The sequence below is a fragment of the Sciurus carolinensis genome, chromosome 2 (assembly GCF_902686445.1).
Source record: "Sciurus carolinensis chromosome 2, mSciCar1.2, whole genome shotgun sequence".
In the NCBI taxonomy this organism is placed as follows: domain Eukaryota; kingdom Metazoa; phylum Chordata; class Mammalia; order Rodentia; family Sciuridae; genus Sciurus; species Sciurus carolinensis.
The window spans coordinates 25,553,372-25,570,858 of NC_062214.1; the positions used below are offsets into that span (position 1 = coordinate 25,553,372).

The following is a 17,487-nucleotide window of genomic DNA, read 5'->3' on the forward strand; positions in this document are numbered from 1 at the left end:
CCATCCAGCCCCGCCCCGCCAGGGCAGCCCCGGGGTCCCCGCCCCGAGGCCTGGGCCGCTCGGCGACCGTTTCGGGACTGCAGATCCCCGCTGACCCGCCGCTTCCAGGCCTGAGCGAGGTCGGGATGGCAGTGTCGGGGTAGCGGACAGAGAGGGGAAGGACGGGGACTCCGTTTTCCAGGGTCTGGATTCCCCTCTGCGTCCGCATCTGTCCAGTCCATCAATGTGGGACACCAACTTCGGCCTCACAAAATCCACTCTGCAGCGGGGTAAAGGTTCAGTTTCTTAGGTCCCAGGGTTTCGAGAATCTGCGTTTTATTTTTTATTTTATTTATTTTTTGGGGTACTGGGAATTGAACCCAGGGTTTCTTTCACGCTAGTCAATCAGCTCTACCTTTGGCCCAGCACCCCTCGCTTTGGAATAAGTATTTTAAACAAACGCCCAAGCCATCCTGATGTAGGTAGCTCTTGCACCACTTGGACAAACTCTGCTTTGGACAGAGGATTAATTTTGGGAAATGGTTTGGGGGAAAAGAGTCCAGAAAGTCTGTACTGAAGATTTCTGAATATCTGACTGCCCTGTCATTCATTCCTTTGCTCATTCACCAGCTGAGGAGCACTGGGGCTTGGGACTCAGGTCTCTGCCTTTCAGCCTATTGTCCCTTTCTGTCATAGTTCATGGCTTAAAAACCAGAACAAAGCAAACCAAACTCCCCAGCAATGTTGGAGGAGGAAAGACACTGATCTTGGCAGAGAGGCTGGCTGTGGGGCTGTGTGTGTGTTACTAGAGATTGAACCCAGGGATGCTCTATCCTTCTAACCACGTCTCCTGCTCTTTATTATTATTTTTAAAAAATTTTGAGACAGAATCTCACTAAGTGTCCTAGGCTTATTTGTACTTTGTGATCCTCCTGTCTCAGATTTTCAAGTTTCTGGGATTATAGGTGTGCGCCATCGTGCCTGGTTTCCTGTAACTCTTGGGGTGCATATGGGCATGGAGACCAGGCTGTACCTGTGGGTGGAACTTGTTGTCATGGCTGAGGGGGTTCAAGTGTCCAGCTTGGAACAACTCCTACAGCAGTGCCCGCAAGTCTTGTGTAGTTCCCAAACCCCTCATGCCTGACTTCCTTCCAAGGCGTGACCTTCTTGGCCTCCATTTCCCACCTGTGCTGGTGAGACCCCCTTCCTTCTTTGGAAGGGAGATAGATGACTTGGCTTCCAGGCCCAGCTCTGCAACTCATTTGCTGTGTGACCTCAGGCAAGTCAACTCCCATCTTTGGGTTTCATTTTCTTTATTTAAAACTGTATTCTGAACAGGTTATACCCTTGCTAAAATCCTTTGGTTGTCTAAAATACAAAAGCCTGAATTTGGCTTTCAAGGTCCATTGCGCTGACTCCTGTCCTCTGCGGGGTCATATCAACCTCTTCTCTCAACAAAGCTTTGCTCCACCCACTCTTTCCGGTGCCCCCTGTCCCTTCTGCATGGGATACCCTTTCCCCTACTCATCTTTCACAATGAAGCTTAGATACCTGACTACCAGACACCATTCTAGCCCTGATCATATATTATCTTAAGAGGTTCTCATACTTTAGTGGTGCATTAGAATCACCTGGAAGTCTTGTTAAACTGCGGTTTCCCAGGATCTACCCCCTAGAAATTTTGATTTGTAAGTTTGGGGTAGGGCTGGAGAATTTGCAAGTTCCAGTTGAGACCAGGGACTTACTGGCTGGGGACCACATTTTGAGAATCATTGTATTGTGTCGTTTAATGCCATAAATGAGGTACGTAGCTATTAATCTCTATGAGGTAGGTCTCTTCCCATTTTTCAAGTAGTTGTAAATGTATGCTTGTTTGAATGGTCCTTTCTCCTTGCCATTAGGAAGGGACACTTCCATTTATAAGCCTTGCAAAGGAGGTTTGTCATCATTTCACAAATGACAGCTTAGGGAGTGGGCATATAGCTCAGCTCGCAGAGCGCTTGCCTTGCGTGCTCACGGACCCGGGTTCGAATCCCCAGCACCTTGGAAAACAAATGACAGCTTGGATCCCAGAGAGGTTCAGTGACTTGTCTGAGGTTTCACAGACACTAGGAGGAGATGCTGGGATTGACTTCAAGTCATGGCTTTCACACTCTCCCATACAGGGAAGGTGTCCAGTTTCTGTCCCCAGGCATGGCTTCAGAAAACTTAGCCCCCAGCTGCAGAGCTGAGCAGCCTCTGGACGTTGCGGCTGACCAGTTCCCACAGAGCTGGCTGAGGTCCCAAGCAGCCTCGGGACAACATGGCCCCCCTACTGCCCACGGTCTGCCTTCTCCTGCAGCCCCATAAAGCCTGGTCCACAGTCAGCAAGTCTCAAGCACTTGGTTCCTCTTCTCTTGAGTCCTCCCTAGGAGCCCTGTGGCCATGACACAGCTACTTCTACTGATTATGGCTCTCTTGGTCCTGGCTCATGTGCCACCAGGTAACCTCACGTGTGTGTGTGTGTGTGTGTGTGTGTGTGTGTGTGTAATGGACTCCCAGGTCCTGGAGGACAGAAGGGTCTAGATCAATATTTAACTTCGGCCTCAACACTGACTTGATGGGCACTTTAGAGCAAGTTGCTGAATCAGCTGTACCTCAGTTTCCTAATCTGTAAAATGGGATTTCTTCAACAACTGTGCATTTCAAAGATACTGTGCATCAGTCACTGTTATGATTGCTGGGATTTTGACTGGAAGAAAACAAGTCCTTGCTTTCATGGAGCTGATACTTTGTTTGGTGGAAATAGAAAGGGAAACACAATGTGTCAGTGGTAAGAAGGAAAAAGGCAAAGTAAGGGGTTAGAGCAGCTTGTCGGGTGGTCAAGGAAGAGCTCTGATGGGGCTTGAAAACAACTTTTTGTTTTAGAAAACTTTTAAGTACACGTGGAAATAGAATAATGGGCAATGAGAAGTTTTTTTGTTTTTTGTTTTTTTTTGTATCAGGAATAGAACCCAAGGACACTTAACTACGGAGCCACATCCCCAGTCCTTTTTATTTTAATTTTTTAAAAAATTTTGAGACAGGATCTTGCTAGGTTGCTTACAGTTTTGCTAAGTTGCTGAGGCTGGCTTTGAACCTGCAATCCTCCTGCCTCAGCCTCCTGTGCTGCTGGGATTATAGGCATGCACCACTATGCCCAGGTTTTTTTTTTTCTTTTTTCTTTTTCTTTTTTTCTTTTTTGGGTGCTGGGGATTGAACCCAGGTGCTTAGCATGCTAACCACCTATGTGCTGTACCACTGGGCTACACCCTCAGCTCCAGAAGGTGAATTTTTAAAAAATGTTTTCATTATGGAAAAATTTAAATTTATGCAAAAATAGATTAGTGTATTGACTGAGGTTTTTTTTTTGTTGTTGTTCATTTGTTTGTTTGTTTATTGGTACCAGGGATTGAACTCAGGGGTGCTTAACCACTGAGACACATCCCCAGTCATTTAGTATTTTTGATTTAGAGACAGGGTCTCACTGAATTGCTTAGGGCCTCACTTTTGCTGAGGTTGGCTTTGAACTTGAGATCCTCCTGCCTCAGCCTCCTGAACTGCTGGGACTGGATCTGCTTCTTAATGGCTGTGTGATCTTGAGTAAGGTTACTAACCTGTGTAGCAGGGGTTATAATAAGACCACTATAATCATGTTGTGAAAAGTATTGAGGGTATACCTGTCATGTGGTTTCTACCTGGACAAAAAAATTAACCTCTAGCTGTAAACAGTGGTGCAACCTGTGTGTTAACCAGGACTGAAATCTGCAGGCTAAATTGTAATCAGAACACTCCCTACAACTGTTGGTCTAACAGATGGCTGGAGAGCTAACCTATGACCAGTGTGGCCTAACCTGGGGCCTCACTGGCCGTTGGTCTGAACTGTGACCCATGTGCTGCTCTGTGACCTGTGGTCTTCCTCTGCACAGGGAGAACTGAATTCAAACGGTGTTGGAAGGGCCAAGGGGCCTGCCGAACTTACTGCATGAGGCAAGAGACCTTCATGCACCTGTGCCCGGATGCTTCCTTGTGCTGCCTCTCCTATGCGTTCAAACCGCGGCCACTTCCCAAGCCGGAATCTGGGTAACTGCTCCAGGGACTGGCACCCTTGCTGTCCAATAAATCATACGTGGCCAGCTCCCTCTGTTCTGCTCATTCACCGAGCTTCCCTCCCCACAGGAAAGAGACAAAGTCCAGGGTGTGGGAGGGGGGGTTGGTGGAGGGAGACAAGGTGCCCAGGGAGAGTGGGCATCAGTGACCATTGTGAATGGTTCCGGTCCTGGCCATGTCACTCTCTGTCTGTCCAGCTCTGGAAAAATTACTTGACCTCTGGAACACCTCCCACTTCCCCCTCATCCATGTAAAGGATATGAGGTTATGTCAGGAGATTAGGACTTGACAGAAGGATGCAAAATCAAGGTGGAGTTAAGAATCGGTTAATGATGAATTGGTAATAAGAAGAATTGATGATAATAATAAGCTTCTGGCATTCAGACGGGGGTGGGGTGTTTGGAGGGTAAGGCAGCTTTGCTGAGAGAAGAAGGATTTTTTTTTGGGGGGGCACCAGGGATTAAACCTAGGGGTGCTTAACCATCAAGCCACATCTCCAGCTCTTTGTTATATTTTATTTAGCGACAGGGTCTCACTGAGTTGCTTAGGGTCTCGCTAATTGCTGAGGTTGGCTTTGAACTCACAATCCTCCTACCTCAGCCTCCCAAGCCACTGGGATTAGAGGCATGCACCACCGTGACCAGTGAAGAAGGATTTTTCTATGTTCCTTTACTTCCTGCTTAAACAGTTCAAGAGGCTGCAGATAGATGGGACCATAAGAATTTTCTGAAAGTAGTTTTCATATGAGCGATAGAGGGAAACATGCTTCTTCCAGGCCTGAGAATCTGTGGGACGGGAAGGCGGGGAGAGAATGTGAACAGAATCAGGGATGTAGACAGACACACAGTCTCATTGCCCTGGATCCATTAGGGTTGTATTTAGCTAAAAAACCCCAGGAAACTCAACTTGCAGGCCTTTTTATTTTTTCCTCTCTAATAAAAAGAAGTCTGGGGAGCTGAGGATGCAGCTCTGTGGTAGAGCGCTTGGGCATCATGCACAGGTGCATCCCGGGGGTTGGGAAGAGGGTCTGGAGGCAGACATAAACTGTTCATCTTTGGATCCTCTTGGGTCACAATATGACCCTCGAGACCTCAGGCCTCATGTCCTTGCTTAGAACAGGAAAAGGGTCGGGGAGGAGTGTTGGTATAGGCTACCACTTCTTTTTTAAAAATACTTTTTAGTCGTAGATGGACACAATATCTTTATTTTATTTATTTATTTTTATGTGGTGCTGAGGATTGAACCCAGGGCCTCACATGTACAAGGCAAGCCCTCCACCACTGAGCCACAGCCCCAGCCCCTAGGCTACCACTTCCTTCATCTGGAGAGCAAATACTTTTTCTGGAACCCTCTTAACAGACTTCTGTTCATATCCGATGGACCAGAACTGTCACATGGTCACTCCCGATGCATGAGAGACTGGGAAAAAAGGGGTTCTGTTTTTCTAGCCTCTGAAGTAAACTTGAACTTGGGAGAAAGGAAATCTCTGCCCATTTTTTCCCAGAAAGGGGCATGAATGTTAGGTAAGTTGAGGGAACACTGAGGGCTGGGGCAGGTCCCCTCCACAGTTCTTTGAGAGTTTCAGAGAAGAGAGCTGTCCTGGGTGGCCTTGGCCCCAGCCCAAGAATAAGACTGGAGAGTGGACCCTGCATGGTCAGGCTAAGAAAGGGGTGGTGACATTCAAAGTGCTTCCCAGCGGAAGGGGTGCTGATGAGGGGCAGGAACAGAATCTTGGAGGCCACTGGCTCTTGCCACATGTTAACCCTTCCGCTTCTGACCTGAGGGCCACCTGCAGATATGCTAGAGGTGCTGGGTGGAAGGGGACACCCAAGGGACTTGGGAGCAGCTGTCGACCCACCAGGGTGGAAATGCTGAATTATTTAAATCACAAAGTGCACCATCTGGATATCCGTGCTGCTTGCCTCATTTCCTGGGTGAGCTGTTGGAGGGCCCGCTGTGGTGGGGTCAAGGTGGGAGTAGAGGTCTCGAGCCTGCAAAGAGGGCAGACGAGAACTGGGGGAGGGCAGAGCCACGTGGGCTGCGCCAAGGCGACAGGAGTCTGGTATCATCACCAGGCCTCAAGGAGTCAGAGAGAGAGACCAGAGCGGTTCACCTGCAACGGGCCACAGCTGGAAAGCCAGGGACCGTCTTAGTCAAGGACCGTCTTCGTCAATCTCATTTCACGGTCTTGTGGTAAAGTCACAGGAACAGTACAAAAAATTCCTGCAGGCTTTCCACTCAGTTTCTCAAATATAAACATTTCACCACCTTTACCTTCTCTAGCTATACATGAAAATATACTAAAATACAATATGCATCTTTTCTGAACAGTTTGAAAGTAAATCGCAGGCACGGTGCTCCTTTATGCCTAAATTATACGTCTGCAGGTTTTTCCTGAAAAAAGACATTTTCTTATATGACCATACACAATATGATAAACTCAATTTTCCGGTGTTCGGAACTTATTCGGATTTCACCAGCTGGTCCCATGGAGGCCTTCGCAGAGGAAGAAGATCCCTGGGTCACACTTTACATTCAGTGGTTGTGGTTCTCTGATCTCCTTGAGGCACAGTCCTCAGGCTTTTGTGACAATGACGTTTTTGAAGAGCCCAGGTCAGTTATTCTGCGGATCTTGTCTGATGATGTTTTTGCATGATTGAATTCAGTTCCTGAGTGTTTGGCAGGGATGCTTCAGAAGAAGTGCGATTTCTCTCAGTGCGTCATGTCAGAGACAGCCATCGATTGGCCTTTTGAGGACCAAAGTCAAGACAAACAGACTAGATAGTTTTCTCGAAGTTAAACCCCTTACATGCATGACCATTTCCCGTGTCCAAACAGATTCTCATCTAAGCATACACTCAACCTTCTAAGTCATAAGAACACACCCAATAGGTAAAAGAGATGAGGCAATTCAAGGGTGGGGGGTTCCTCAAAATGCCTCACAGATGAGACTCAACAGCCCAGAGAAGGAGAATAATTTGTTTAAGACACACAGCTCCAAGGGAGAGAGCCCAGGACTTGGACTTATATCTTAGGATGTGAAGTCAAGGCCGTCTCTGAGGCGGAATGATAGTCACACATTGTTAGGACAGGTTAGTATGAAGGGGATGCTCCCTGATACTGCAGGTGTGCAAGGTGAATCCGTCAGGGAGGGGACACCACAGAAGGGCAGCTTGCTGTGAACAGGTAATGAGAAATACCACCCAGAGCACAGACTCTATTCAAGGAGTCATTGAATGACTGAGATAATGATAATATTCGTTACTCTTTATTAAGTACCAATTGCTTTACCTACATCATCTCACTTAATTCTCACAGTCATGTGATATTAGTATCTCTGCTTTTTTCTGTAAAGTAACCAAGGCTCTTAGAGAAGGGAGTTGCCCAGTTCAAACCCTAGTAAGCGGTTGGAGTTGACCTCTACTTTGATTCTCTGGCACCCATTTTGTCTTCCAGAGTCGCTCTTATTTGTGCTTTTAAAATAATATTTCTTCCTAATTGTGGAAATAATGCAAACTTGTAGGAAAAACTTAGAAAACTAAGAACAACAAATAAGAAACTAAAATCATCAGTACTTTCACTGTACAGAAGAAATACAAGTAAAAAAAGTGTAAAATGCAATTTAAAAATAAAAATGAAGTTTAACTGGATATTTGGTGTTATTTTTTTCTGCTTACTGATATGTCATGAAAATTTCATGCTATGCTTAATATCTCCAAGATAAGATTTTTTAAAGATGAAATTGCTTCCTAAAGAACTGCAAATCAATAAGAAAAAGGCAATTCAACAATAGAGTGCAAGTATTTAAATAGACATTTAACAATAATAAAATGTATGTAAGTCCACGGAAAGATGTTCGGTATCATTAATCATGAGGGAAATGCAAATTAAAATCACAATGAGATTCTGTACACATCAGAGTGATTAAAATAAAAAAGACCCATCATAGCAAGGTTGGTGAAGGTATGAATTAACCAGGAAGGTGACACACTGCTCATGGGAATGTAACGGGGACCACTACTTCAGGAAAACAGTTTCAGAGTTACTTTGAAAATTAAATAGAGGGGCTGGGAAGATAGCTCAGTTGGTAAAGTGCTCGCCTTGCAAGCACAGGGCCCAGGGTTTGATCCCCAGCACTGCGGAAAAAAAAAAAAAAAAACTATGAAAATTAAATAGATATGGGACTGGGGTTTGTGGCTCAGTGGTAGAGCACTTGCCTGGCATGTGTGAGGCCCTGGCTTGGATCCTCAGCACTGCATATAAATAAAATAAATAAATAAATGAAATAAAGGTCTACTGACAACTAAAAAAATATTTAAAAAAATAGATATGTGACTACATAAAGACTTCTCCGTCAATGTTTATTGCAGCTTTATTCATGATAGCCCATAAGTGGAAACATCCCAAATGCTCAGCAGGTGAAAGGGTTAATTGAATTATATCCACACAATACCATATTACTCAATAAACAAGAATAATTAAGTGATGCCCACAACTGAATTAATGTCAGAAACATGAAGTGAAAGAAGTCACACACCAAAGAACACAGACAGAATGTTTCTATTTGACATGATGTTTCAGAAAGGCCAAACTAAACTGATTTAAAAAGAAAAAAAGTTGAATAAAAACAAACCGAAAAAATACTGTTTTCTCGACACGTCTCTTTTTCTCAGCATGTGTATTCAAATTTGGGTAAATGACCTGCTTATGGCACAGCCCAGGTCCTCTCAAAGCAGACCATCCCCTGAGAGGGAAGCAGTACTTTTTCAGGCCTAGCAGTTAACCCCGAGATCAATGAGTTGCAAGGGAGATACTGCCCTCTAGGGGTTATTTTTGGATATTGCTAGGGACCTTTTTGTCCATTCCCTAGGGAATTTAGGGGGGTTCAAAACTCCACTATTACTTGGCAAGCATTGTGAGCCACTGTCCTAGAAGAAGATCGACTTGTTTCTCAAGTTTGTAGGTGAGAAACCCATTTATAACTTAACCCAGAATGAAGGCTATTTTGCAAAAAAAAATTTTTCCAACTGAATTTTCCTGAAATGAACCGGTATGTAAATATGTGATACAGTTTTGGTTAGAACATCACTGAAGCTCTTCAGACTTTGTGAAAGTCAGACCAGGAAGCAACACTGTGGGCAGTATCTGAGTCACCCCCTGCCCCGGGCACACCCACGTGGGTCTGCTTTTGATGCTATTGCACCCATGTTACGTATAGGAACAAGATCTATTGCATTATGTCTTTAGTATAATTTGCACATCCGAATACATGTTATAAAATAGCTTATATTCCCTTCTATAATAGTTAAATTCACTTTTATTGAAATTATATGAGCAAATAGGCTTCCATGTTTATGAATCATGTTTAATAACACAAAGGGGGCATTGAAAAATATTTGTTATTGAAAAGAAGCATTGCGTCTAATAGGGGTTAGTGAATGTTAAGCTCTCACCAACAGCTGGGACTTCATGAAAGGATGGAGTGGTGGTCTGACTCCCTGGAATCCCACCAAGAGGGCCCGCATTTCAGTGAATCCTTCCCTGCTGGACCTTGGGGCTCTGCTTCACACAGGGGATGGCAGGCCTATTCCTCTCTGCGTGCGTTTGTTGCAAGGATGTGGACACACAGGACCCTGTGTGTGTCCCGTCTGTTCATGCTCTGCTGTCCCAGCCTTGGCTGAAGTGAAGTCATATGCAGTCATAGGAAGTCATACACACACCAGGAAGCCCCTCACCCACTTCCTCACACCCTGGACACAATTATTGGACCAGAAGCGGCATCTCCCCAAGTCAAGCTAACCCCATAGACTGACCAGCCGCGTGTACCATGGTCCATTATGGGTGGGTCCAAAATGATGAACTGGATCAATCAGATTCTCTGTTACCAGTTTTATGTTGGGAATGCTGGGAGAATAAGGCCCTTTATAATCAGAGTTGAAGTCAACGTCAAAGCCAAGGCTCCACAGTAGGGCGGGTGGTGGGATAAGGCAAGAATTTTGAGGGAACAGAGCTATAAGAACATAGAAGCCGCCAGAGGAAAGACAGGCATCCTCTGCCATGGCACATAGCTCGTCCCTGAACTTGTGTTTCAAACCCAAGCATCAAGCCCTGTGCAGGCCCCTGCACGGCTGGCCTCTCAATCTCTGCATCTCTCTCCCGGTTGTCCCTGGATTTAGCTATAGAATCTTTCTTTCAGTTTCTTGAACAAGCAGCATCCCCTCACAAGATCAAAATATATGCAGTTCTCTCTATTTTTTAAATTTATTTTTGGTACTGGGGATTGAACCCAGGGGTGCCAGCACTGACCTATATCCTCAGTTTTAGTTTATATTTTCAGACAGGGACTTGCTAAATTGCTGAGGCTGGCCTCCAACCTGGGATCCTCCTGTCTCAGCCTCCTGAGTCTCTGGGACCACAGGTGTGCACCATTGCACCCAGCTCTCTTCTCTCTATTGGGAATAGTCTACCCCAAACTCTCACCCAACTCTCTGCAGGAATGATTGCCCATTCTACAGATCTCAGGATAAATGTAACCTCCTCAGAGAGGGCTGCCTTGATAGCTTATGGGTGTCTACCTCCCTTGTAACACCCTGACTCTCATTCTTCAACTACTATATGTAGTTGAAGTTGATTTTTTTTCCTGTTTTACTCAATTACGAGTTTATTTCTTGTTTACTGTCTTTTTCCGCAACGGGCTGTAACCACCTCACTGGCAAAGCTCGTGTTTGTTTTATTTCCTGTTGTATAACTAGAGACTCATATAGAGCTGGCACATAGTAGGTGGTCAATAAATATTTATTCTGTGAAGAAATATACAAATGGATATATGATTTATAGGGATTCTGGTTCAAAATTTGTGGGGCTGGGGTTGTAGCTCAGTGGTAGAGCACTTGCCTAGCAGGTGTGAGGCACTGGATTCGATTCTCAGCACCACGTATAAATAAATAAATGCAATAAAGGTCAATCGGCAATTTAAAAATATTTAAAAAAAATTTGTTAGCTCCATAATATTTTAGACACTCCGCTCTTTTTGGGGATTGAACCCAGGGGCACTTTACCCCTTAGCTACATTCTCAGCCCCCTCCCCACTTTTTTTTTTTTTTAAATGTTGAGGCAAGATCTTCTAAATTGCTGAGGCTGGCCTCAAACTTGCAATCCTCCTGCCTTAGCCTCCTGAGTGCTGGGATTAGAGGCGTGTGCCACACCTGGTTAGACACATTTCTGGCATATTGTACATGTCCATTACTTTCGCTCCATTTCTTCCTAATTTGAATCCTTGGTGACAGGCTTCAGTCCTGTTGAGGCTGGATTGACGCTTAGGACTCCCTGGTTCTGGCACCCGAATGATTTCCATGGTTGTTCCCATTGTGTTAAGTTCATGAGCCCTACTGACATCATCAGCACCAGCCTCTATTTCTTTTTTCTCTTTTACTCCATGGACATTTATCGAATGGCACCTGTGAAGGCATTATTCAAAGCAGTGGATGGAACAGAAATTCCCGCAGCTTACCTTCTGGGGAACAGCGGGGTTTTGACTTTGGTCTCGGTGTTCAGGTTTGGCCTTACTGTTTGGAAGAATGAATTGCCAAAGGTCTTATTAACAGTCATTTTCTCAGGCTGAGCTTGTGTGTGTTTGATTTTATGAGTTCATGGTTTACCCTTGTGTCCAATAAGGATAACGCCTTCAGCAAGCCACAGAGGGCCTGGCCTTTAGTTTTATGGTCCATATATGAATATTCACATTCAAATAGAAGTAGACACTGTAGGTATAAGTGTGGAGTGAAAAATCTCATGCACTTCACGTGTTCGAACTCATCAGCCATTTGAGATACATGCCTGGTTGGTACTGAAGGAATCGAATGCCGTAATGGTTAAAGATGATTGTGAAAAGTGTCCACATGAGGAAGGAAGTAATTAAGAACTTCCAATAATTCAACTTATGAGAAAATATAATGAGCAAATTTAGATTTCAAGAGAATAGGTTAGCTTGACAACCTTAAGAACATTGTGTTCAATCAATACCTTAATATTTTGAATATTGGAGATTTTGTTATAGTTCCAGTCTTTGTTTAAAAATGATCTTTATTACATTAGAGGTCATTAGAAATGAATTTCTTTTTTAGTTATTTGACTTCATTTAGATCATACATCTTTCAAGAAAAAATTCTGTTCGAGGATTCCTCCTATCAGGACGAATATGAGTGTGACTTTTGTTACCTCAAATTTCATAAACTCCAAAATCACGTACAGTGACATCGATGACAAATCATCTTCAGTTTATACACATTTTTGAACATAAAAACCACGAAGAATAGAGGGAAATATAAGGGGAAAGTGAGATACCCTACGCATAGTTTACTCTCATTAACCAATCTTTAAAATAACAGTTTACCAAGGCTAAAAAATAAAACATTGAAGTTTGTTGAACTTCTTGCTATAAACTACTACCCAATTTCGGCTGTTGAAGACAATATATTTTTGGCATTTTCTCAAGCTTTAAGTTTAATCCTAAACTTAGGGCTGGGGATATAGCTCAGTTGGTAGAGTGCCTGCCTTGCATACACAAGGCCCGGAGCTCAATCCTCAGCACCGTGCAAAAAAAAAAAAAAAAAAAAAATCCTAAATTTAAAGCTCTTTCTGAATGCATGCTTCTGAAATTCATTTTTTTTCCCCTTGAGTCACATTCTTCACAGGCTGGTGGCTGTGAGACCTGAGATTGAACATCTATTTAGTACATAGTGACTGTGGGAGTAATTGTTTCTGCATTTGGATATTAAACCTTTTTTTTTTTTTTGCGGGGCTGGGGATTAAACCCAGGGCCTTGCGCATGCGAGGCAAGCACTCTACCAACTGAGATATATCTCCAGCCCTCAAACCTTTAAAATGTAACTTTTGGAATTTTGTTTATTTGTTACTGGGGATTGAACCCAGGGATGCTTAACCACTGAGCCACATCCCTAGTCTTTTTAATTTTGAGACAGCATTCCACTATGCTGCTTAGTCCTTGCTAAATTGCTGAGGCTGGCCTCGAACTTGTGATCCTCCTGCCTCAGCCTCCTGAGCCGCTGGTATTACAGGCATGTGCTACCATGCCTGGCAACTTTTGGAATTTTTAACAATTAATAATGATAATTGCTTTTTTGTGATAATACTTCAGATTATACTTATATCCCAGAAATGGGAATCCCACTTCACCCCTAACCTAGTCTTCTACACTCTGTGATGCTGGAGTCCAAAATTATAATTCAAATTCAAATTATAATTATAATTATAGTTCAAAATTTTATTTTCACAGATTCCCTTGCCAGATAGCTTCCTGTTGGATTTTGCTAATGGAGGCCCTGGTGGGAGGCTGGAAAGTGGGGAGAGGGCAGTAGGAACTCCTTCTCTGCTTTAGATCCCATCTGCACCCCTGCCTCAGCTTGGGTGGTTGTGGGTCCATCTCAGGACTGTGATGTCCTTCAGAGGTACCAGCTCCAACCACAAGGTTTCCCTCTCTCCAAGCACCAAACTGGCACATTGTAGGCGCTCAGTAAATTTGAAGTTGAATAAAAGGATGGGTAAAGAGATATCCCTTCTCTGTATGTTCAGCCACCAGCTGCAAAATAACCCCCCTGAAGACTGGAATATATGCTACTCAGAGGTCCCTTTTTCACGAGCCTAGGTTCTGGTAGTACTTTCTGTTTTGTTCCTGCAACCCTAGGGATGGTTGATGCTGTCCGTAGGCAGTAATTTCTGGATTACACCAGCATTCCCTTTTGGCTCTTTTGGCTTTGCACCCACAAAGTCCTTATACAAAATCCCCTGTGTTGAAATACCTATTGTGGTTACTGTTTTCTCGCTGGGCTGTGATTGACACAGTACTTGGTACCAGAAGTGGTCTCAGGAACTGAGATGGAATTCCTGAAGGGTCATCCCTTTGACTTCAATTGTAATTATGATCTCATTGGTGATGGAAGATAGATTACTGGTCATCTTTGGTATGTGGTGGCACCGCATTTATTTGAATCACCACCTGTAGTTGCTTGCATTGATGTATTCAATGAGGGTAAGGTTCTGGAAGACCAGGTGACTGCTGTATTTTATTTTGGGAATGAGGGATGACTAGGGGGACTTTGAGGTAGGCTGGGGATTTCTTTCTTTTTTTTTATTATTTGTTCTATTTAGTTATACATGGCAGCAAAATGCATTTTGACTCATTGTACACAAATGGAATTCAACTTTTCATTTCTCTGGTTGTACACGATGTAGAGTCACACCATTCGTGTAATCATACGTGAACATAGGGTAATGATGTCTGTCTCATTCCACCATTTTTCCTCCTCCTGCCCCCTCCCCTCCTCTCATTTCCCTCTACACAATCCAACATTCCTCCATTCTTCCCTACCCCCGACCCCTGCCTTATGTATCAGCATCCACTTATCAGAGAAAATGTTTGGTCTTTGATTTTTTGGGATTCACTTATTTCACTTAGCATGATATACACCAACTACATCCATTTACCTATAAATGCCATAATTTTATTCTTCTTTATGGCTGAGTAATATTCCATTGTGTATATATATCACAGTTTCTTTTTTTATTTTTTATACCACAGTTTCTTTATCCATTCATCTATTGAAGGGCTTCGAGGTTGGTAGGTTAGGGATTTCTGAGAGCACTGAAGAGCTGACAGAAGGAAAGGACAAACACAAGGCTTTAGATTCCCAGTCTGAGTCATGTTCAGCACAGACAACAGAGGTCTACGTGGTCCTCAAAGAACCTCTAATTTCTTGTAACTGCAGAGAAAATAGGGCTGAAAAATCAGACCCTACATTTCCATATTCATACTGTGGAATTATGTTGGTTGAATGCAATATTTTATGTGAAAGTTAGGGCTTTGATTGGGAAGGAATGGTATTCTGCAACTTAGCAAGGGGTCATTTGGGTGGACTCGAAACAGTTGGTTTGTATGGGAATGTACGTTTCACTTTTAAACTACTTGCCCAGTTATTTCCATAGAGGTTGTACCATTTTAGATTCCTACCAGCAGTGTATGAGAGTTGCAGCTGTCAAAACTCGTTCCTCATCAACAATCCTTTGGTCAATCATTTTAATTTAATTTGTTTTTGTAGTGCTAAGGATTGAACCCAGGGCCTTGTGCATGCTAAGCAAGTGCTCTACCACTGAGTCACATTCCTAGCCTTTCATTTTAGACACTCTAATGAATATGTATGGTGGTATTTTATTGTGGTCTTCATTTGCATTCTTTGATGACTATTGCCTTTTGTACATTTATTTGCCACATGTATATCTTTTTATGGTGAACTATCTGTTCAAATCTATTGCTCATTTTGTTAATGTGTTGTTTGTTTTCTTTTTATTGAGTTTTGAGAGCTCTGTACATATTCTGGATAAAAATTTTTAATAAGACATTAATTTTGAAATATTTTCTTTTCTAGGCTTTATGACTGATTAATCTTTCTCATTTTTTCTGGCCTTGCATTTATTAAGGCACTTAATGCTCATAACTTTTATTTTTTAAAATTTTATATACAGAGAAGACAAAAGAATGTTTTAAAAATATATGAAATTATAAGCTGGGTGCATTGGTGCATGCTTATAATCCCAGTGACTAAAGAGGCTAAGATAGGAGGATTGCAAGTTCAAGGCCAGCATCAGCAACTTAGTGAGTCCATAAGCAACTTAGACTCTGTCTCAAAATAAAAAAAAAATTTAAAAGGACTGGGGAATGTGACTCAGTTATAAAGTGTCCCTGGGTTCAATCTCTAGTACCAAAAATAAATAAATAAATAAATAAATAAATAAATAAATAAATAAGAATAAGACAGGAAACACCTCAGTATCTACCACCCATTTAAAAAAAATTACCGTTATCCCACTCTATTCCTGTAGAGGTAAGCACTCTTCTCAATTTGTGTTTATTATCATCTTAGCTTTTATTAATAGTTTTATCACCTGTGTTCATATCCCTAGCAAAAATTTGTTTATAAAATTTTGAACAACTATAGGACCAATCTTGTTGGAATTTCATTGAATCCAGGAATGATAAATATAAAATTGACATTGTTATTGAGACTCAGTTCATGAACATAGTTATGTCTCTCTGTTATTTGAGGCTTTCTATATTCTTTTTTCCTTTCTTTATTTCTCCCTCTCTTCCTTTTCCTTTTCTTTTCTTTTTCTGTTTTTGAGACAGGATCTCACTTTGTTGCTTATGCCATTGCCTGTGAACTTGAGATCCTCCTGCCTCGGCCTCCTGGGTAGCTGGGATTACAGGTCAGTGCCGCTGCATCTGGCTTCACTGAACTTCTTGAGTCTGTGGGTTGATGTCTTTCAACAATTTTGGAAAATTTTCAGTTACTATCTTTAAAAAATATGTATTCTTCCTTATTCCCCTCTCCTTACCTGGTACTCCACTTAAATACATGGTAGACCATATGATATTGTTCCATAAGCCTTTAGTGCTTTGTTATGTTCATTTTGCATTCTTTTCTCTCTGTGTGTTTTGATTTGTATATTCTCTATTAATCTTCTACTATAAACTCAATCTGCTGTGAAGCACATCCAATGCATTATTCTTGATTTCAGATCTTATTTTTTTTGGTTTAGAGTGCTCAATTTATTCTTAGAGATTCCACTGGAGGTAGATTGCTCTGTGATGATCCCCAGTGAATCACAGCTACTGTTCAAGTCTTTGGGTAGTTTTTTTCTACATGGACTCTGGGTCATGTGACTTGCTTTGGCCAATGAGACTCTAGCAAACATAATACAAACAGAAGTTTGATAATTGCTGCATATTGGACCTTCTCCTCTTGGAATGAGCCTCTGCATAAGAAGCCAAAGTTAACTTCCTTGAGATGGAGAGGCCAGGTGGAAAGAGATGTAGTCACATGAGTCCCAGTTTTTCACACTGGGAGAAAAATCAGAAGAAACACTCATTCAAGGGCAGAACTATGAGAAACAATAAAAAGTTATATTTGAATCTGCTAAGTTTTAGAATGGTTTTGTCATATGGCAGAAAACAGATACCTTCTTAGGTATTAGTTTTAATTTTCCATTCTATGATCTTTTTAATCAATCTTTTCTTCTGATTTCTTTAGCCTATTTATAATAGCTGTTTTAAAATTGTTAATTCCCATAACTGTACTGTCTTTGAGCCTGCTTCTATTTGATTATTTTTATTCGTGATTGTGGGTCATATTTTTCTTCTCCTATGAATGTCTTATAATTTTTAAATTGTACAGATACCAGAAATTATATTTAAAAGAACCGTAGGAACTAGAATAAATATTATTTTTTCCTCTGGGAGAACATTCCCCTTCTGTTTGGCAGTTGAATCTGGTTGTTGATATACTTCTACAAACCAAGACAACAAAG

General features: G+C 42.4%; 1 protein-coding gene across 1 annotated transcript; it reads left to right on the top strand.

The window, feature by feature from the left end:
- The first annotated feature begins 2,172 nt into the window (after positions 1–2,172).
- Positions 2,173–4,084, top strand: Defb124 (defensin beta 124). Its single transcript, XM_047539229.1, has 2 exons — positions 2,173–2,461; positions 3,927–4,084. Exons 1-2 carry the CDS (start codon positions 2,404–2,406, stop codon positions 4,082–4,084), a joined length of 216 nt encoding a protein of 71 aa, XP_047395185.1. The 5' UTR covers positions 2,173–2,403.
- The last annotated feature ends 13,403 nt before the right edge of the window (positions 4,085–17,487 follow it).

Coding starts and splice junctions, on each gene's coding strand:
- Defb124 (XM_047539229.1), top strand. CDS start 2,404: ATGACACAGCTACTTCTACTGATTATGGCTCTCTTGGTCCTGGCTCAT. Junction 2,462..3,926: donor CCTGGCTCATGTGCCACCAG/GTAACCTCACGT, acceptor TCCTCTGCACAG/GGAGAACTGAATTCAAACGG.